A 22,240-nucleotide genomic window follows, 5' to 3' on the forward strand; every position below is an offset into this window, starting at 1 on the left:
GGTAGGGACTGGTTTTTTTTTAAGCAACTCTTTATAGGAACAGGAGGCTGAAAAGGAAAAAGAACGTCAGGGCCCCTGACAAAGGCAGTTTCTGCTCACTCCTCAGCTGACAATGGTCTCATATTTAGAAGCAGGCTGTGTATGAACCATGAGGCCTGAATGCACATTCCATCTCCCACAGAGGAGTCTGGTTGGCTAATTAAAGTCCCCTCTTCATGTCCCGTCGCCTCACCTCAGTTTCTCTCTCCTTTTCTTCCCTTGGAGCAGCACAAAGTCCTCGGAGCTCTCTAAATGACACATTCTCATCAGGAGATGCCATCTGAGATTTCTCCTCTTTAAGGCACTGAATTAAAGCTTCTTTGCTCTTCAAAGACAGCTTCAACTCCTCAATCAGTCTAAAAGAGAACAAAATTTAAATATTAATTCTAAACTGTTCTCTTAGCTCAGTGGAGCAGGAGGAGGAAGGAAATGGGGCCAGATATCTTCAAAGTAGACATATACAATGGCTGAATATAAACAGAATCACATTTTGCAGGTAGGAGATGAAGCACCAGAATTCGTGTGACATTAACTGGTCCCCTGCCTGCCTCCAGTCAATTCAACTCTGAGCTTCTAGACTCTAGCCAAGCTGTGATCCTATTCAAATACCTTCAACGGCCCCCACCAACAGCAGTGGACTACTAATTTTTTTGGCCAAGAAGTCCTCTCTCCAAAAGAAATGTCACTGAAACCTAAGCAAACAAAACCAACGAAGCAGAGCTGTTCAGGTGAGTGTGGAAAAAACGGAACGTCTTGCCAAGGCTTCTCAGGGCAAAGTTTAAAAACACTGACTTTCAAGATAAAGATGAAACTCCTTTCCAGGCATTCCAGGTCCCAGGTCTTAGAGCCTACCAGATCAGAGGCCCCTGCCGACAGCTTCAGTCTCACAGGAAATCATCACCCTCTCCATCTCCACTCAGTAGTCTCACTTCCAGTTCTCTCCCAAAGCCAGACTGTTTCATGCCTCTACGCCTTTGCTCATGCTATTCCTCTAGCTAAAAGGCCCTTTCCCACCTTACCCCCACCTCACCCCCACCTCTACCTGACAAACACCCATTCATCCTGCCAGAGCTAATGAAGCATCACCTCCCCTCCAGGAAGTTTTGCTACCTGCACCCCTAGTGCCCCCCGCAGGAACAGCTGAACATATATCCCTCTCTGGGCTGTGTTATCAAATAACACAATATAATTACCAAATTATCCCATATCAACTGCCCCTTGGCCATGGCAAGTAATTCAATCTCTCTGAGCCTGTGCCTCCTCAGCTACAAAATAGGGGTGACTTGGGATTGTGGACCGGAGACAAACTATTTAAAACAATCTTGCACTGCTCCTGGAATATGGTGGAACTCAATAAATGACAGTTGCTACAATTATTACTTTTTTTTGAACATGTAACAATTAGCATTTTGTCAGAAGACCCTCAGAATAGCCTTTCTGCAGCTAAGCCTAGAAAGCAACTTAGTTTGGTAGAAAGAACAAAGATTTTGCAGTCAGACAGAGCTGCCCTAGTGAAGCACAGCTTCCCAGGATGAAGGTAAAGAGGGAGACAAAGGTAACTGAAGTACCTAGCAATGCACTAGGACACAGGGTGCCAGGCAGCACCAGTGCAATACCCCAGAAAACCTGGAAAGAGGTGTAAGATTGCCCTCTAGGGGCTCAACTTTGAAATCATCACATAATCAATGAGAGAGGTAGTCACCAAACTATAAATACTTAAAATTGAAGCACTGTGTTGTATGTAATTTTACATCAATAAAACTGATTTTTTTTTTTTTTTTAGTTACCTTAAAGCAAGTTCTAGACAGGGAATAGAAAAAGTAGGCAGGCCTGGTGGGGACTCCTGTGGCCAAGCTGGAGCACCAGGCCCATCTAAGGGAAGGGGTAGCCTCAATCCAGCAAGACGATACCCAGGGCTGCCAATCTCCTAGGTTTTAAAGAGAAGGTGGAAATCTAGACTTCTGCATGAAATTCAATTTTTTACATATTGGCAACTAATTCACACTTTAAAAAATACTGTAAGCCAAATAGAACATATCTGTTGGCATATTTGATCTGCAGGGCTTCCCAGTATTAACTGCCTTAAAGACACAGAGCAGCTCAAAGGCCAGATTGAAGGCAATAAAGTAGCTAAAGCATGCACCTTTAAAAAGGGTGGTGGGACCCCAGAAAGATATTGGCGGAGTCCATCCATCCACGTGAGGGGTTCCTGGGCCCTAAAGATTCAACACCTTGCCCTGCCCAACAGTGAGTCGATCTGTGTCGCAGATCTAGATCCATCTCATGAGGGCAAAACCAAGGACTCTGGCTCCAGTTCTCTGCTAACCACTTGACCTTGACTTAGCTTCCTAGGCAGGCCTGCCTTCAGGGAGGGAACATACTGATCCTACAACCAGGAGAATTTCACCACAAAAAGGGCCACAACCTGAGCAAAAATCCAGAGCTGGCATCCGACTGCTGCACTGGTCTCTGGGAGTGCGCCCGGGACACAGCTATCCCTGAGAGACAGCTGCATTCACAGGACTGACACATTGGGTTTCGGTGCCTGTCCAGCCAGACCTCTGGGAAATCCCAGGACGATGCAGCCTTCAGCAAAGCCCTGATCCGACATCCATGGAGACTCTACCACCTAGAACACAGTACTTGATACACATTAACCCTTCCCAAAGTCCCCCTTCCAAAAAAGATGAACGATCAAGCTTCTGTGGCACATGCTAAGAGGACCACTCTCCTCTAGGATCACCTTAAAATGTGCCAGGCTCTGTACCTTTATGTGCTGTTCTCTCTGCTTGGCAAAGTGTCCTCACCCAACTCCCAGGACTCCTTGTCTGACAAGCCCTCCCCATCCCACGCCCAGGCAGAGCTGATCACACCTTGCTTTTGTCACAGCACAGAACCCTGGGCTTACCTTTATCACAGCATCCATCACGACATATATTTTTTTAACATCTAGCCCCTCCCACACTGAGAGCACCATAGAAGCAGGAGAACGTTCAGCCCTGCATTCCCAGCATGCATTCCCAAGGCCACACTCAGTGGTTGGTTAAGGAATGAATCTATACTTCCTTTAACTCAAGCTTTAATCCATACACCCAACCACATCCTAGACTCCACTCACTGAGGCTCACAGGCCCTCAAACCCAACACGTGCCAACTGAAGGTATCATCTTCCCTCTCCCTCCACCCAAAAACATTTCTTCTTTTTCCTTTTCCCCCCACAAAATTCAATAAACTGTACCACCCCACAGCTGCTCATGCTCAAAACCTGGGCAAGGGTCAGGCGCAGTGGCTCATGCCTGTAATCCCAGCACTTTGGGAGGCTGGCAAATTACCTGAGGTCAGGAGTTCAGGACCAGCCTGGCCAACATGGTGAAACCCTGTCTCCACTAAAAATACAAAAATTAGCCAGGCTTTTTTGGTGGCAGGCAACTGTAATCCCAGCTGCTCGGGAGGCTGAGGTAAGAGAATCACCTGAACCTGGGAAGCAGAGGTTGCAGTGAGCCGAGATCACACCACTGCACTCCAGCCTGGAGGAAAGAGTTAAGACTCCATCTTAAAAAACAAAACAAAAACAACAGGTGCTGGAGAGGATGTGGAGAAATAGGAACACTTTTACACTGTTGGTGGGAGTGTAAACTAGTTCAACCATTATGGAAAACAGTATGGCGATTCCTCAAGGATCTAGAACTAGATGTACCATATGACCCAGCCATCCCATTACTGGGTATATACCCAAAGGATTATAAATTATGCTGCTATAAAGACACATGCACACGTATGTTTATTGCAGCACTATTCACAATAGCAAAGACTTGGAATCAACCCAAATGTCCATCAGTGACAGATTGGATTAAGAAAATGTGGCACATATACACCATGGAATACTATGCAGCCATAAAAAAGGATGAGTTTGTGTCCTTTGTAGGGACATGGATGCAGCTGGAAACCATCATTCTCAGCAAACTATCACAAGAACAGAAAACCAAACACCGCATGTTCTCACTCATAGGCGGGAACTGAACAATGAGATCACTTGGACTCGGGAAGGGGAACATCATACACCGGGGCCTATCATGGGGAGGGGGGAGGGGGGAGGGATTGCATTGGGAGTTATACCTGATGTAAATGACGAGTTGATGGGTGCAGCACACCAACATGGCACAAGTATACATATGTAGCAAACCTGCACGTTGTGCACATGTACCCTACAACTTGAAGTTCAATAATAATAAATAAATTTAAAAAAAAAAAAAAAAAAGAAAATAATTATGCTTTACAAATAATGTTACCATATGGTATATGGAAGTTGTGGTGTTGTAAATAAACTGGAAATTTTTAGAAGAAAAAAAAAAAACAAAACAAAAAAAAAAAACACCTGGGCAAGGATGTGTCACTGTAGCCGTTCCCCTCATCCCCCAAATCCAGTCAGTCACCAAGTCCTTCAAGCCCATCATGTCTACCCTACCTTCTAGCCTGTTTTCCTCCATTCCCAGCTCTGTCACCTCCACCTTGATCACCATCAGCTCTTTCCTGGATTTCTGCATCAGCCTGAGAACTAGTCTTCTACCCAGCCCCAGCACCAATCCATTCCCTAAGGGCAGCCAGAAAGACCTTTCTAAATTTAAATCTGATCTTGTCATTCCCCGAAGCCGCACCTTGAACTCTTCGGTGGCTTCTTGTATGCCTTTAGGATAAAACTCAAATTCTTCAATAAGGTCCATGTCCCCCCCAGCTTCCCTCTCCTCACCTCTTCCCCACTCCTTTCCAGAACACAGCACTCAGGCCAGGCTATGCACCCTCCTGTGCCTGGATCCTGCTTGCCTCAGGACTTTCAGTCGCACTGTTCCTTTACTTCCCTTTCTTTGTCCAAGTAGTTCTTCCTCATCCCAGTACTTCTCCCAGGAAACTTTTCCTAATCCCTCTAAATTGAATTCGATAAAATATGTTAACCCAGCATTGATCCTACTTAGCCCTTATCATCTTGCTCCTCCCTCCACCCCTCCCACCCTGCAGGATGATAAGCTTCAACTCAAACAATGAGATTCCTGGGGAGAGGAACCCAGGCTGTATTACTCCCTCTTACATTCTCATCACCACTGTGCTGAGTGGAAGATGCTCAGGAAATATTTGTTGAACAAAAGGCATAAAGATCCAATAGAACCAATGAACTGACTGCTTAGCATCTGTCAGGCCCCTCAGAGGGCCTTTTCTATTCCCTCTGTCCCAGGACCTCTTTTCAAACCTATCCCAAACCCTCTCCTTCCCCTTCACAGGCACCAGGAATTCTGCCAGTCGTTTCTTCTTTGGTGGCTGCTCACAAATTCTATTCCCTGGGTCCCCTACTCCGGTTTAACTGCTCCAGACCTGTAGCTCCCCAAGGAAGACAAGCCCATAAGCCTTCTAAGGGCTTCACTGCTGATGGGTTGGCAGAGATACAAGGGAACACAGAAATGGTTCTGCGGAATTCTCAGTCTAGTGGCTCCATGGGTGGTGCCTGGAAAGGGCAGTACTCTGGGGGGAGGCTCAGTAGGAGGGCACATCCCAGGGAAGTTTCTCTTCCTAGCCATGAAGTCAAGAAAAACACAAGGTCTCAAATGGGTAAACTAAGATGATACATATTCACTCCACTGAGGTCCATGGGGAACCCAGTTTCCTCACTCACCCTGAAATTATTAATCATAAAACTTTCATTTTCCAGATCAAAGCTAAGAAAAGATCGCAGAGCACCAAATAAATGCTCGCACCTCCAAATGCTGAAGCTAGGGCACTTACATGGAGGCATGGGCTCTCCCTCTGGGTCTATTTACTTCTCTTTTACAGATAATCCCATCCCAAGGATTAGGATTAGCTCATCTGATTTTCCAAGCAGCAGACTCCAATCTCAACAGGTAGTACCAAGGCAGAAGTAAAAGCAGACAACAGTTGAGAAACCACGCAGTTAGGCCAAGCAACTAAACAACACGGTAGTGTTCGTCAATGCAGAGGGCACGCACCAAATGACCAAGAAAACGGAGCCAGTCAGTATCCTCTGAAACAGATCATTTGCTTTAGAACAATTTCTATCAAATTCCAAGCTCAGCTCTTCAACAGATAGGTCACAGGTTAGCCAGCAGTTGGACTTAGATTTAGTTAACCTTCCACTTAGTGACTGCCAAAATAAGGCAAGAGTATCAAAATGTAAGGTTTATGGTAAGCAATAAAATCAGCTTTCTCCTGACAAGCTTTTACCAAAAGTTTGGTTGCAAAATACGATGGGCACAAAGGATTGCCTAAAGGCCATATCAACTATCCAATAGACTAGAAGGCATCCATTTTATCATGGATCATCAAAGAGCTCTGTATTTGGTCAACACTGTTTTATTTTTGACACCTTGCCCTATACTAATTTGTGCCTTGGGATGCATTAAAAGATATGATGGAAAATAAGTCACATGGAATTCACTGGTATTTCTTGTGGGGGCAGTCACTCACTGTTCACTTTCGGAAGAACCACAAGAGAAATTTCCTCTGACTGTGCCAAGTAAAACTGGACTTCTCCTGAGTTACTAGCTTGTTTTACCTCATTTGCAATGTGAATCTTGTCTCTACCCTTTTTCCTTTGACTTCCAGGAAGCCTATGGGCAAAATCAAATGCTAACTTTAGTATCTGAGTAGAACTTTTCAGCATGAATGTCTATCAGTAGACTATCTCTGACCTCATATGACTATGCTATTCCTTTCCTCTTCCTCCTGATTTTCTCCGTAGTTTTCTTTCTATCTAACTGTGTTGGACTTGTTCCCGTTAGTCACTCAAGTCCTGTGGGAAACATGGGGAGAAGGGAGGGATAAAAGGGAAGAAAAGGGAACATGCTGCCAGATAATGTGATGTCAGGGTATGACAGGGACAAGAGCCAGACCTGTCTTTCTCATCCAGGACCAGAGCCGTTGCCAAGGCCCCCTTGTGCATCTTCTTCATCTCTGAAAGCTTGCTTTCCAAACTCAACCGAAGAGCCTTCTCTGCTTCTGTCCCTGCAAAGGCCTTTTCCAGTTCTGCTTGGGCGGCTTTCACATCCTAGAGTTAAATTAAATGCATTTGATGCAATTTTTCAATACAATTGGGAACATTTTGAAAGGAAATTGGATTAAAATATAAATATTTATGACTTTTTCTCCAGCACATTTCCCCTCCCTGAATTGTACTATACATGGAGAGAATCGGTAATAAATACACTTGCCAGCCATCTTTCCCTCTTGTTTCCTGAAGCATAATAGGCATTTCCAATGGAAAAGACTCAACTCTGTAAGAACTGTATTTTTGGTTTTGAAAAATCAGATCAATATTTACAGCTTCAAGAAGAACAAGGAGAAATGCTCCTCTCAATACTAAACATACATAAATTCCAAAGAGTCACCATAATTTCCATACAAATTCATCCCACACACCCCCACCGCCCTATTTTTTTAAGATAATGACTGAACAATTCTAAAGTACATTTTCTATATCTCCAAGGTGATTTAGGTGGTACAAAAAAAAACAACTGTACGTTCTTCCCAAGAGGTCAGAGAAGCCAATGAGGAAATTATGTAAATCATGCAGGCAGCATCTGTGTTAGGGAAAAAGGCCCTGGTGTTCATGAAAGTGACCTGGGAATAGATATGAATCTCCAACTACTCACACCAACTGCCTCCAATTACATCACAAAGATAAACACCAAAGAGAATTGGGTTCAAAAACCAGCTCTCCCACATACTTGCTGTGTGATCTCAGGTACTCGTTAAACCTCTCCGAGCCTGAGCTTCCCAATCTATAAAATACGGATAACCACCGTCCCATCAAAGAGCTGTCGTGAGTCACTGTCAAACGCTTGTTCCATCACAGGAAGCTCAGAAAAAAATGTTGGCTCCCTCCTCCCTGCCCTTGCCCTCCACAGTGCCGCCCCTACCACTATCTCCCCACGGGGCTTCCTGTCACTCTCAATGAAAGCTGAAAAAAATCATGTATCATATTCTTAGACAACAACAAAGCCTGTTATTTACTAAATGCCAGGCTCTGAGCAAGGCGCTTCATTCGTATTATCTCCCATCTGCATCCAACCCTAAAAAGTTATATCCCGAGACAGTAGAGTATAGCAGTTTAGAATGCAGGTCTGAAGCCAGACTACCTGATATTTACTGCCTGTGTGCCCCTAAGCAAGTGACTTAGCCACTCTGTGCCTGTTTCATCATCTGTTTAAAAAAAAAAAGAAAGAAAGAAAAAGGATGACAGAAGTATTCACCTCACAGAGGTTTATTGAAAAGATTACCTTCATGTCTATAAAGAGCTTAGGAGGATGTCTCACACAATGAAATGGTAAGCCCACAATAAATTGTTAATACTACAGTTATTATTACAATTACCGCTGCAAACCAGGTATCACTGTCCTTATTTTACAGATGATGAAGCAGAGGCTCAGAGTAAGCAAATACCTTATCCTAGGTGATAAGGCTAGTAAGTGACAGAGCAGAGATTTGTCACCCCAACACACGGGAAAGCACTTACAGGGAAAAACAAATGACCCAGTAAGTTAGATCTCATAATTACATTTTAGCTAAAATTCAGAATTTGTGATCAGGAGAACCTTCTTGTGGTTCTAGTTCTACCAATTCTGACCTATGCTAAGTTTCTAACCCTCTCCAAGCCTGTTTAAAACACAGGTATTTTGGGCCTAATAGCTACATACCCCCAAAAGGACAATTTAAGGGCTGATGTGAACATCATAAATGGAAAATTGTAAACTGCAAAAACAGTGCCTGCTCTTTGTATCCAGAAGTGCTTCTGGTGCCATTTCTCTCTATATCTAAAAAGAACCAGTTTCAGGTAGAGAAACTGTGATAAAACAGCAGATATCAAAGACCAAGAATTAAATAGTATTACTTAATACTAGCTTAAAATAGATAAGGAGACAGGATTTTTTTAGCCAGGAAACATCCTGACTCCCATCACAGTGATAGGAAATACCTAACTGAGAATAAATAGAAGGAGAAGTGACATGCAGTGCCTAATAGAGAAAAGACATTCCATGAGCACTGGCAGGATGGTTGGAGGGAAGCCGGATACCAGGTACCAGAGCTGGATGGACACATGGTAGCCTAAAGGTCAGAGTCTGGTTCCAGGCTTAACTAATGTGAGGTAAGTCATTTCCCTTCTCTGGCCTTCAGCTTCCACATCTTTAAAATAATGGAGGTAAACTAGACGATAAGCAGAGTGCTGCTGTAGAAAGAGCATGGGCTTTAAAATCAGCATAGTTAAACCCAGGATTAAACCTATTAGTATTAGGTTAGGCCTATTAAATGAGTTAGTACTTCTCTCTGTATTTCAGTGACCTTATACAGAAATGAAGACCACAATGGCCCGTTTGCAGGGTAAAGGTGTTATAAACTATACATGTAAAATGCCTGAAATGGGGCTACAATCAAGGAGATGCTCAATAAGGGTGGCTATTGTTTCTCCTGAAACTGACGGTTTACGAAAAAAGAAACGGAACTGTGCCCGCCTGTTATTAACCCACTGTAAGAAATACACTGCCCTCAGGATTTCCAGACTTGCCTTTTCTAAAAGGAGTATTCTTTTGGTTAGCAGATCTTCCACCTGCTGCACCTTCTTTCGAGCATCTTCTTTTACCCGCTGGATTTCAGAGCCACCAGCTTCAGCTAAGCTCTCAACTGCTTTGCTGCAAAAAGAGGCACAGGGTAAAACATGCAAGGGTGATAGTCTGATGGTCATTTCACAGCCCCAGAGAGACAAGGAATATTTGTTAGTCATTTTTCCCACAGACCTGTGCTGAGCTTCTTTTTCTTTAGCTTAATATTTATCATTCAAAAACGAAAAGAAGAAAAAGTAAGAATCATCCATAATCTTGTCACTCAGGATAACTAAGTCAACATTTTAGCATATAGCCTTTCAGACATTTTCTACAAAAAAGAACCATTTGGTACACATCAGTGAATTGATTTTGTTACTTAATATACCATAAACATCCTTTTGTGTCAATAAATAAAAGTCTATATCATCATTTTTAAAGGCTGTATATTAACTCAATGTATGAAATGTACTATAGTTTACTAAATCAATTCTCTATTTTTAAAACATTTAAATTGTTTCTCATTTAACACATTGTATCCGACGATACAAAGTTCTGAGAACGGTGCCTGGTACAAAGTAAGTATTCAATAAATGTTGGTGAAATTGTTTACTGTAATAAGCAATGTTATGATAAAAGCATCCTTGTATGTCTACTATCCAGTGACTTCCTGAGAACAGATTTCTAGAAAGGGAATAGCTGGGTCACAGGGTAAGCCCACTGCTAAGATTCTGGATAGCTACTGCCAAATTTCCCACCAGGGGGGTTCCAACAAAGTATACTTCCACCAGGGGTGCAAGGAGGGCAGAGAGCTGGTCTGACAAACCAACGTGCAAAGGAGCAGTATGCAACGAAAATAAATCTGCGGGAGTAAGGGTCTGCATACTTCATCTTCTGCCAACTGAAGGGAAAAGCATTTTAAATGCATCAGGATCAATCTGTTCACACACTAGCTACCACTTAGGGTATGAAGAGGGGAGGTTACACAAGCAACCTGTACTCTGTGTTACTCTAACATAAAACACAGAGTACGCACTGCTAGAGCACCATGGAATATTCTCTCCACATGACGGGCAGTGGTGGGAATGGCACGCCCAAATCAGACGCAGGACTACAACCACCAATGCCAGAAGATAAACAGTGTCGGACATGACTGTATGAGCAGTCCTCATCAGATTTCTAAAATGATTGCAGGTTTCCAGAAGGCAGTATAATAAAGGAAATGCTTCCACCTAAGGCTGGTTTCTCAGAAAAACTGCAACAGAAAAATCTATTCACCACCAGCTTCCCATGCCCTACTTTAAAGATATATAAAATTTTTCCAACTGAGAGCCATGTGATCAGACACTCACATGTACAAGCCATGTGAATTTTTTTACTGAGAACAATGGAAAGTCAAGAGGACCATACTTGTTGTCCAAGTCTCAAACATGAGTCGCCTGAAAATAAAGACTTTATTAATATCTTTTTTCTTTTCACCAATAAAGCTTCAGAAGGCCCCAGTGTCATATCATTTTAATGGAATTCAATGTGAACAACTGGAAAGAAAGAACATGGGCTCTGAAGCTGCACAGATCTGCTTCTAAATTTTTACTCTATTATATCCTCAGTGTGACTCTGGCTGAATTATGTAGCCTCACTAAATTACCTCTCACACCTCAGTTTCCTCATGTGAAAAATGAGATGATTACCTCTCAGAATTAATGTGCTCACATATGTAGGCCCGTTCCTCTCTGATCGAAGTGCTCTGCACGCTAGCCCTTGGCCTCTGAGGCCCACACAGTGCTGGCTCCTGCTGAGCTGCTGTGAGAGGCCTCATTCTACCCTCTGCTGGGGTCTCTGCTGGCCACAGCCAAGGTGCCCATTTCCATTTCCTGATTAATGCCATTGAATGCCATCACCCCCCACTCCTGGGGCTCATTTTTGGATCGCTGTCTTGAATTCACAGTGATTCACAATCATTTCTATCACTCCTTGAGGAGCATTATACACAGCCGAAAGAATTCTGGACGAGAAGCCCTGCCTTCCCAAGCCTTGGACACAGGATTTCTCCAGTAATGAATTTCTGCTACCTGCTCACCAAAGTTAGAGGCCTGGGCTTTACAGAGCCTCCTCTATAAAATAGATCACCTCTGCTACCCCTTTCCCTTACCCCTCCACCCTACGTACCAGAGTGCAAATATGCTGTCTCCCTCCTATCAGCCCAGGTCTAACCTTTGTGTTCTGCTGTCTGAATCACATACATTGTCAAGAAGCTGACTATAATTTTTAACAAGTACTATTATCACTCAGTTTGTCTGAGTTTGAGTTATACCAGTAAAATATATTCCCAATAATAAATGTTCCAACTTTTCATTTATCATCTTTGTGTTTTACAGTTTCTGTGGCAATAAAATTTATACTCAGTAGTATGGTACAATTTTCCTCTACTAATGGAATTATTATTTTTGTTTGTGTTTTAAAGCTACAGAGATAAAATTTACTCGCAACAATATGACTGCTTTCGTTTTTAATGTCCCCTTATTGTAACTGATAAATATAACAGTGGAAAACCAGCCAACAAATGTTTATTTCACAGCAAGGCACAGCGCGCTCTGGAGCCAGAGCAGCCTCTACACGTTTCCCCACTCCTCGAACCTCGGTTTTCTCTCCACTCAAATGGGAATACTGGCTGCCCACATAATTGATCAAATGCAATAAAGCCTGTCAAGTGCCAGACGCAGGATATCTGCATCTCAGTAAGTGTTAGCTCCCTCCCTCGACCCTTTCTTTCCTTGCAGAATTGGGGCTAACACACAAGGTGGACAGCAAGACCTGAGGAGAGGAAAGGCTGAGAGAAACTGGTTTCATCTAGCTTTCCACCCAATACAAGAAAGTCAGATTCTATAAATGCCAGCCTCACTATCCTTTCAATCTTCCACATTTCCCCTGGATTCTTTTCATTCTAATTATGGTTTTTCAGGTAAAAGCAGGGGCTTTTCCTGTGGCAGATGTCATATCCTGTCCCCATGCCCCACCAAAAATCATAACACTGAAAAGTGGAGTCAAGGGTATTATATTAACATAGGTATTTTCCATCAGCAAGTATCCACCATAGACATACTGCTGGGTGCTAGAAAGCTAGGGTTAAAGAGAAAAGCACGACCAGGCATGGTGGCTCACGCCTGTAATCCCAGCACTTTGGGAGGCCAATGCGGGTGGATTACCTGAGGTCAGGAGTTCGAGACCAGTCTGGCCAACATGGTGAAACCCTGTCTCTACTAAAAATACAAAAATTTGCCAAGCATTGTGGCGCATGCCTGTAATCCCAGCTACTCAGGAAGCTGAGGCAGAAGAATCACTTGAACCCGGGTTGCAGTGAGCCGAGATTGTACCACTGCACTCCAGCCTGGGCAACAGAGCAAGACTCCATCTCAAAAAAAAAAAAAAAAAAGAGATAGGCACACCTAGCAGTTCCATGGTAGATACTGTCATTGAACAGATACATAGATATTGTGTATATGCCAATATACAATTATCTACATACAAAAATTTAAAAAGAACATGGAACCTAGTGCTGAACTAGAAGTCAGGGACTTGAGTTCTAATAGCAGATGTGACCTTCCCGGCTGGGAGTCATGGCCCTTCCCTTTTCCCGGCCTATAGTCTCTCCTCTATGAAATGAGGGTATTCTTCAAGACTTTCCCAGCTCCCAGAACAATGATGGAATGTAAATGGAAAGTGTTTTATAAACTAACAAGTGTTATGCATAGAGTATTATTCTGTACCAGCGAACCGTTAAGACACGGACACAGGCTAGAGGAAGCCATGCATGGTTCCAGATCTGAGGCTTTACAAAGGGCTGAGCAATGGAAGGCATTTGGGCTGGGAGGAGATCTGCTGGAGCAGAGTTAGAGCAGCAAAAGCAAGAACATTTTAGCATCCATGAACTGTGTCTGGGATAGAGCTGGTAGACAGGAAGCTGGAGCAGTTTAAGAATGTTCAGTGCGAACATTCTTAACAGAGCTCATGACCTTAACCCCAGACAGAAATCATCCATGACATCTCCCTTCCCATCCATCACCAAGGCCTGTTGATTCTGCTTCCCAAATGTCTGATTCACCCAGCTACTCTGTCACTCGCCTCTCACCTCAACCACTGGACTAGCTTCCTAACTGGTCTCCCAGCTTCCACTCATGCTCTCTCCACAATCCACTTCCCACCCAGCATCCAGAATGACCTTTTCAAAAACGGAACTCTGATTGTGTCACTCGCTTAAAACCCACGACTGCTTTCCATGTGATTTTAGGATAAAGACCAAAATCTCTAGTGTTCTAGACTTCTCATATTCCCTCAGACCCATACATTCTCTTCTCTTTGAACAGTTTCTCTACCCATTCGCCTTGTTAATTCCTACTTGTCTTTCAGATCTCATTTCAAATGCCACCTCCTCAGGGACACCTTTCCTGCTATACAGCCACATCTATATATTTACTCCCCTACCTGGCTGGGCGCAGCGGCTCACCCCTGTAATCCCCGTACTTTGAGAGGCTGAGATGGGTGGATCACGTGAGGCCAGGGGTTCAAGACCAGCCTGGCCAAGATGGTGAAACCCCATCTCTACTAAAATACAAAAGTTAGCTGAGCATGGCGGCACATGCCTGTAATCCCAGCTACTCGGGAGGCTGAGGCAGGAGATTCGCCTGGACCCAGGAGGCAGAGGTTGCAGTGAGCTGAGATCACGCCACTGCACTCCAGCCTGGCAGAGTGAAACTCTGTCTCAAAAAATAATAATAATATATATTTACTCCCCTACCTATAAATTCTCATAGTTCCCTTTATTTTACTTCATAGCTCTTTCCCCAACTTTTGTTTATATATTTATTACTCCAAGTATTTTATCACCATCACTCCCACTAGAATGTGAGCCTCATGCATCTGTTTGCATCACCACTACATCCCCAGGAACCTAGTCCACTGCAGCACACAAGAGCCACTTAATATATATTTCTGAATAAATGAATAAAGCTAGTCAGACCACACAAGCCTGAGCAGTTTGGGAAATATACACATATAAAGATGTGCACAAGCCTCCAAAATACTCAATCCCATGTTTTGCTATTGAGGAGGGTATGCAAGCCTTTGTGAGCTGAGGTTGCCATGTGTATGAGCTTAACTAAAAACTAGTCCAAGCCAAGACCTGCAGCAGGCAGGGCACTGAGTATGAGACAGACCAAATTCCATTACTGATCTTCAGGTTTAATAAAGTAGATTTGCCTCCCTGCCCAGAAAATAATGTACTTCAAAAAACAACAACAACATTAACAACAACTTGTTAATCTGGTGATATTTATTACTTCATTCACTTATTCATTCAGAAAATACCAAGTGTGCAAGTTCAGCATAACCCGGAGAAGCAGCCTACGCCTGGCATCCTATAGTCTGCTGAAAGCCAACAGCAGGCCAGCTTCCAGCTGCTGGACCCGGTGGCAATGAAGGGAATTATAGTGGCCTGGCCCAGAGCAGTGCAGCCGTGCCCTAAACCAAGAACTCCATGGTCCTGGCCTACCACACCCAGCAGGAACTCTACTGTCAGAACAAATGAAGCATTTCCACATAAGCTTCTGGCCAGGATCCTCAGTGAGGCAGCCCTGGGAAGTCTTATTCCACTGTCACAGAACAAAACTTAGCACACTTTGGTGTCGCCACTTTACCCACAACACCCTCTACCACTGTACCTTCCTGGCATGCTATTTTTCACAGGTGTGATGAACAGCTCACCAGTCTCTGATGGGTTCTTTGAGTAGAGGGGTGGAGGGCTGTCTCTTTTCAGATCTTTGGGCAGACGTTAGATTCGAAATACTTGTGTATTTCACAAGTTATTATGTAATAAATGTTTATGAATGAGTGAATAATCAACTGATTCACAGACTGTATTTGCTGAACTGTGCTTGTTGTTCAATATTTGAATAAATGAAAATACTAGTTTTCAAATGTTTTTTAAGGAGTAGAACCTCTTTCAAGCAAAATATTATGAGGGTCCCTAGTACATTTAACAGATCTTAAAGGAAAAAAAAGAAAAAAACAGTTAACTCTGGCTGAAGCCCCATCCTCTGTCTCCCTGCCTCACCCATCAGGACCCCTTCAAATCACCCCAGGCTTTTACAACAATAAGAATGAACTACTGATATAATTAACAACATAGATCAATCTCACAAATACATTGTTGAGGAAACAAGCCAGACACAAAAGAAAACCTACTATATAATTCCTTGTATATAAAGTTTAAAAACAGGCAGAACTAACCGTGGTCAGAACGGTAGTTATCTTTAGGGGAGAAAGGTGAGTTCTGAGACCACAAAGAGGGTTTTTGCGGGGGCTGGTATGTTCTCTTTCCTGATCTGGATGGTAGTTCCACGGGTGTGTTTGCTTGTGAACATTCATGCTGTACACTTAAGATCTGTTCATTTTTCTATAATCATGGTATATCTTAAAAGCTTGTTGAAAAGTAAATAATTAAGTAAAAACAAAAACCTCTTTGGAGTCCTCAGACTCCAGATGGAAATCAATTGTCTTAGAAAAGTGGATGGCTCTATTTCACTGACCAACCCAGTGCGGGCGACTTGCAGGCTTTCGACAGATGACGGTACTCACGAGGCTTTGATGAGCAGCCGCTCTCTCTCTTGGAGTTCCCGCTTCAGACTTTCTACTTCCACCTTGAGCTCAATGTTCTACAAGACAAGATTAAGAAAGAAAAGAAACAACGTAAAATACAGGACCTATGAATGTCAACAATGGGGAAACTGCTTCCAGCACAGACTGACTATAGGATGCTTGTAATAGGCAGATGTTAGATTCAAAAACCCTCATTAGCCTCAGGGCACAGGGAAAAGGGAATTATTAAACACTGGTGGTCTCAAAAGAAAGACCTGGATTTCACGAGACTTGGAGCAATTATGTAAATGCTCCAAGCTTCTAACAGCCAGAGCATTCAAGTATCAAGGCATAAATGTCATACAAGGAAGGCTGATTTAAAAATTGTATGCCCTCCGCCAAGCAAATTTACAAGCAATTCTGCGGTGTGTTTTTCCCATTCCAAAGCAATTACTGGTGGTTGTTTACAATCACACATGTGGTGGCTGTAGCAGTGGAAACGTGTTACAGCTTAAAAAAAAAATAATAAAACATGTGGATGGAAAACAGGAGGACACATCATGGCATGTGTCATTTCAATATAAGATTTCAGGGTTCTCACTTACAAAAAAAGCTACAACCACATGGGGCAAGCTGTCTATAAGGAGAACCACAATGTTCTTCCTCTTAACTGAGTGGAACAAAGGGAGTCGCACACAGCCTTGGGCTTACAACTCACGTGAGAATCCAAGACAGAATCCAGGGCAAATGGAATTCAATATGAGACAGTGGAACAGTGGCAGGCTTCTAAAACTTATGCACAAATGTATCCCAGACAGAATATTAGATGAACTCATGTAGTAGATGGGGGTTTGGGTGCATAGTTTGTGGAAGACTGCTGTAAATCTACAATTTCTTGGAAATCTCCCTTTGGTTTTTTGTTTATTTATTTAGAGGCAGAGTCTTGCTCTGCTGTTGCCCAGCCTGAAGTGCAGTGGTGCTATCATAGCTCACTGCAGGCCTTAAACTCCTGGGCTTGAGGGATCCTCCCACCTCAACCTCCTGAGTAGCTGGGACTATAGGCGTGCACTCCCTTGCCCGTTTTTGTTTTGTTTTGTTTTGTTTTGTTTTTACAGATGGGGTCTTGCCATATTGTCCCGGCTGGTCTTGAACTTCTGGCTTCAAATGATACTCCTGCTTCAGCCTCCCAAAGCACTGGGTTTATAGCTCCTCTTTTATTTTAATAATCCATGCCAATCTTATGTTGTACTCCATAATACATGTGTTTTTCATTTTTCGTTTTTTTTAGACGAAGTCTTGCTCTTGTCATCCAGACTGGAGTGCAGTGGTGCGATCTCAGCTCACTGCAACCTCCACCTCCCAGGTTCAAGTGATCCTCCTGCCTCAGCCTCCGAGTAGCTAGGATATAGTAGGCACCTGCCACCACACCCAGCTAATTTTTTGTATTTTTAGTTGAGATGGGGTTTCACCATGTTGGCCAGGCTGGTCTTGAACTCTTGACCTCAAGTGATCTGCCCGCCTTGGCCTCTCAAAGTGCTGGGATTACAGGTGTGAGCTACCGCATCTGGCCACGCGTGTATTATTTAAACAAAAATATTTCCAGGCCAGGCACAGCGGTTCACACCTATAATCCTAGCAGTTTGGGAGGCAGGCGGATCACTGGAGGTCAGGAGTTCGAGACCAGCCTGGCCAACATAGCGAAACCGTCTCAACTAAAAATACAAAAATTAGCCAGGAGTGGTGGCGCATGCCTGTAGTCCCAGGTATTTGGGAGGCTGAGGCAGAAGAATTGCTTGAACCTGAGAGGCAGAGGTTGCAGTGAGCCAAGATAGTACCACTGCACTCCAGCCTAGGTGACAGAGCGAGACTCTCTCAAAATAAAAAAAAAAAATCATTTCCAGTAAGATTTACCATCTCACAGGATACCATCTCACCTCCTTTCTGGCAAGCAGCCCTGGAGAAACAAGTACTTCAGGTTGAGAAGTACAGCCATGACAGAAAGGTCATGGGTGTGTAACCAAAAGGACATGGGTTTAAATTGTGTCTCTACTCTCTACAAGAGGAGACCACAGAGTCAGTGGCTACTCACTTATTCTTTCCTTCACTTCGCAGAAACTTACCAAGCACCTGTGAAGGACCGACCACAGAAGACACTGAAGTGAACAAGACATGCTAACATGGAATACAAAACTAGAAGCACAATATTGTAACTGTCCTTAGACACATAAGTCCACAGGGTGACAAAGCAATGCTTCTCCTTTCCAATCCCTCCAGTGTCAAAAACAAAACAGAAAAGCTCCCATGACATGAGGGCTTTAAGGATTAAATGAGCAAAGCCTCGGAGACAGGGCTTAAAATAGGTTATCTTCTTCACTGTCAAACAACAAGAACTAAAGAAGTCATCTATGAGGCAGAACTTTTTCTTGAAGAAAGTGATCTTTGCATACAGGACCCTGGGTAACAGTGTATAATGTCTTCAACTGTAATTTTGTGAAAAATGCAGAAACATCCTTCAAACAGAGGATACTTTTTCCAGCTCTCAGAAGGGTGGAGAGCTTCTATTTATGAAATGATATAATACACTCTAAGTGCTTCACTTTGTGATGAACCAACAGGCACTCCAATTTAATATATTTAAAAGAATTAATACTAACTTGTCCATTCAGCTATTTTTCTCAAGTCCAATATCTCAAGTTATAAACTCACATACATAATTGTAATTTCCAAACCAAAAGTCAGGGTACCTTCAAAGCATAAAATGGAATATTATGAAACTATAAAAAAAAGGCAGCTTAGTGCGGTGGCTCACACCTGTAAGTCCCAACACTTTAGGAAGCCAAGACAGGAGGACGGCTTGAAGCTAGAAGTTCAAGACCAGCCTTGGGCAACATAGCAAGACTCCATCTCTATAAAAAGCAAAAATTTTAAAATGCCAGGTGTGGTGGTGCATGCCTGTAGTCCCAACTACTAAGGAAACTGAGATGGGAGGATCCCTTGAGCCCAAGAGTTCAAGGTTGCAGTGAGCTATGATCATGCCACTACACTCCAGCCTGGTGACAGAGTGAGATACTGTCTCAAAAACAAAAAGAATAAAGAAATTCATTCTTAAACTACTCTTAAAGAAAGATATCCAAGATATCATTAAGTAAAGCAAGGTGCAGTGCCTCACACCTATAATCCAAGCACTTTGAGAGGCCAAGGCAGGTGGATCACTTGAGGCCAGGAGTTCAAGACCAGCCTGGAGAACGTGGCGAAACCCCATCTCTACCAAAAATACAAAAATTAGCCAGGCGTGCTGGCATTCACATGCAATCCCAGCTAATCAGGAGGCCGAAGACAGGAATTACTTGAACCTGGGAGGCAGAGGTTGCAGTAAGCCAAGATTGTACCACTGCACTCTAGCCTGGGCAACAGACGGAGACTCCATCGGAAGAAAAGAAAAGAAAACAGAAAAGAGAAAAGAGAAGGAAAGAAGGAAAGAAGGAAGGAAGGAAGAAAGGAAAGAAGAAAGAAAAGAAAGAAAAAAGGAAGGAAGGAAAGGGAAGTGAAGAAAGAAAAGAAGGGAAAGGAAGGAAAGGAAGGAAAGAAAAGAAAAAAGAAAGGCAGGCAGGCAGGCAGGCAGGCAGGCAGGAAGGAAGGAAGGAAGGAAGGAAGGAAAGAAAGAAATCATTAAGTGAAAAATATAAGGTGCAGAACAGAACATGCTTGCATTTATGTAAAAAGAGGGTTTATACACATACACACACACGCAAACACACGCTTGCTTGTAATATATATACATAAAATTCCTCTGCATAAGCAATCAATATTTATTAGATCTAGAAGACCAGGACACAAGGATGGAAGAGTCTTTTCAGTGTGTACCTCTTAGGCTTTTTGAATTCTAAACCATGTGCACCTATCCAAAAACTTACACTGAAGAAAGGGGTCATGAAATCATCTAGTCAGACAGCTGAAGTGGTATGGTACAATGAGGTTGGAAGACCTAGGCTCAAAATCCACCTCACATAGTAGCTATATGACATCAGGTGGGTTATTCATCTTAGTCTCAGTTTCTTCCCCTATAAGATGAAGATAAACTCCATGCATAGGACTGTCATGAGAATTACAATAAGATGCAAATGTACAGATGCCAAAGACAGTGCCTGATAGAGCTGGCAACTGGCACGTTTTGTATTCCTATCACCCAAGAGGTTCTGAGAGGCATGACCACCATACTCACATATAAACTGCTTTAGGCTATTGGTTTTCCTCTAAAATCGTGATTGCATCACCACTCCCTTCCAGAAAAGGGGACATCCTCATTGTCTTTCCACCCCCAGAGTGAAGAAAAAAACTCTCATAGGGGACAAAGAAGCTTTTCAATTCTTGAAAAGGCTCAGAAGTACAGCACAATCCCTCTTCAAGACAAGTCAATTTAAGTTCATCTGCTGAAACTCAAGGAGAGTTCTTTTTCCTCCTTCAAAAGTTCCCACTGGTACAAACTTCAGAGGAGAAAAGTCAGAATAATTCCCAGGCCAAGGGCTAATCTACTAGAAAAAGCCAAGAAATAGGCACTGAAATACTGTTTGTACTCAAGCCTTTTCAAGAAAGCCAAGTTCTTTTTTCAGTTTTCAGAACCAAGGTTTGTTTTCAGACAAAGACCTCCAGGTCAAGACTTCAAATGAGGATAGCCTTTTCTTCTGACAGTTACAGGCAAGCACACAGGAATACAGAAGAGTCCTATCACAGAAATACTGACAATCCCAACTTTGGGCTGCCAAACGAAGCCTCAAGAAGACGATAATTGTCAACTGACTGTGTGCTGGAGCTTTTCATCTGTCTTCTCATTTTAATTCACACAAATAACCCTATGACAAAGGGATTATCACTTAATTCTGGAAGCAAGCCCCAAGAGCTAAAGTGACTTGCCTAAGTTACACAAGTCAGCTGGTAACAGAATTCAACTCCAAAACCATTCCACCATTCCACGGCCTGTTTCTAAAGAACACATAATTATAAAAACTTAATTGAGGTAAAAATGAGTGAATCCGAATTCTGATTTTTAAAAGAGAGTGAAAGACTTCCTTAAAATTAATCATGTACCCCTTTGCTTAATATTAAAGTCATCCTGATATCTTTATGCTTCCCGTAATCAATTGAGATTAAATGAAAGCATCTCTACTCCTGCTAACTCTGAGATCAAATATTAATCAAATTTCTGCTTGAAATGACAATGAGAAAAGACACAAGAGACAGCAATGAGAAGTGGGCCACTCACAGTTTTGTAGATATGTTCGGTGGGGCCATGAAATTCCTGTTGCATTCTTTCCTCAAGGAAATAGATGCGCAGCTTTAGGTTAAAGTTTTCTTTCTTCAATTCAGTGATTTGCTGAAAAATATCACAGAAGGGTCATCAAAAGCAAACAAGAGACAGATAGTACATACATTAGTCCTATAGATTACGAGGCTACAAAACTGATTCAAATGTTAAATACTAGAGAAAGCTTGTTTTTGCTACCATTCTAACCCAGAAGAATTAAGCAGTTCCCACTAGCCAAAGTCAGTACAATTTGAGCATTAAAATGAATAATGACAGGAATGAATAATGAATGAAAATGAATAATGACTGAATAAAGAAAGAATTCAAAACTCCACACTGATAATAAGAAGAAAAGGAAAAGAAGAGGAGAATCTCAAAAGAAATCCAGTTAATAAATGTAGAATACGAGGAACAGAAAATCACTATTGTACAACCTCCATAGTAATGATTGATTCAGGTAAGAATCAGCAACACTAAAAGCATTAGATGAAAGATCACTACAGAACATAATATTCAGACAGTCTCAGACTTATTACCCCACAAATGGCTTATCAATTACAAAAGGAAAAGGTACCCTTACAATTTAGAAAACTTGCGAACACCATCTTAACCAAAAAAATTCATCTCTTATCACCATTGAAGGGATAAACTAACATCATTTTCCTCC

General features: G+C 42.7%; 1 protein-coding gene across 2 annotated transcripts in view; it reads right to left on the reverse strand.

The window, feature by feature from the left end:
• Positions 1–22,240, reverse strand: part of CDK5RAP2 (CDK5 regulatory subunit associated protein 2) — a 186,044-nt gene that overhangs the window by 135,748 nt on the left and 28,056 nt on the right. For both annotated transcript variants that reach the window (XM_007968240.3, XM_007968239.3), the window contains exons 4-8: positions 21,532–21,642; positions 16,272–16,348; positions 9,605–9,728; positions 6,936–7,090; positions 233–395 (exon numbers count right to left, since the gene is read on the reverse strand). In XM_007968240.3, coding sequence (XP_007966431.3) covers positions 233–395; positions 6,936–7,090; positions 9,605–9,728; positions 16,272–16,348; positions 21,532–21,642 — 630 coding nt within the window. The remainder of the gene's footprint in view (positions 1–232; positions 396–6,935; positions 7,091–9,604; positions 9,729–16,271; positions 16,349–21,531; positions 21,643–22,240) is intronic.

The sequence above is a fragment of the Chlorocebus sabaeus genome, chromosome 12, assembly GCF_047675955.1.
Source record: "Chlorocebus sabaeus isolate Y175 chromosome 12, mChlSab1.0.hap1, whole genome shotgun sequence".
Classification (NCBI taxonomy): domain Eukaryota; kingdom Metazoa; phylum Chordata; class Mammalia; order Primates; family Cercopithecidae; genus Chlorocebus; species Chlorocebus sabaeus.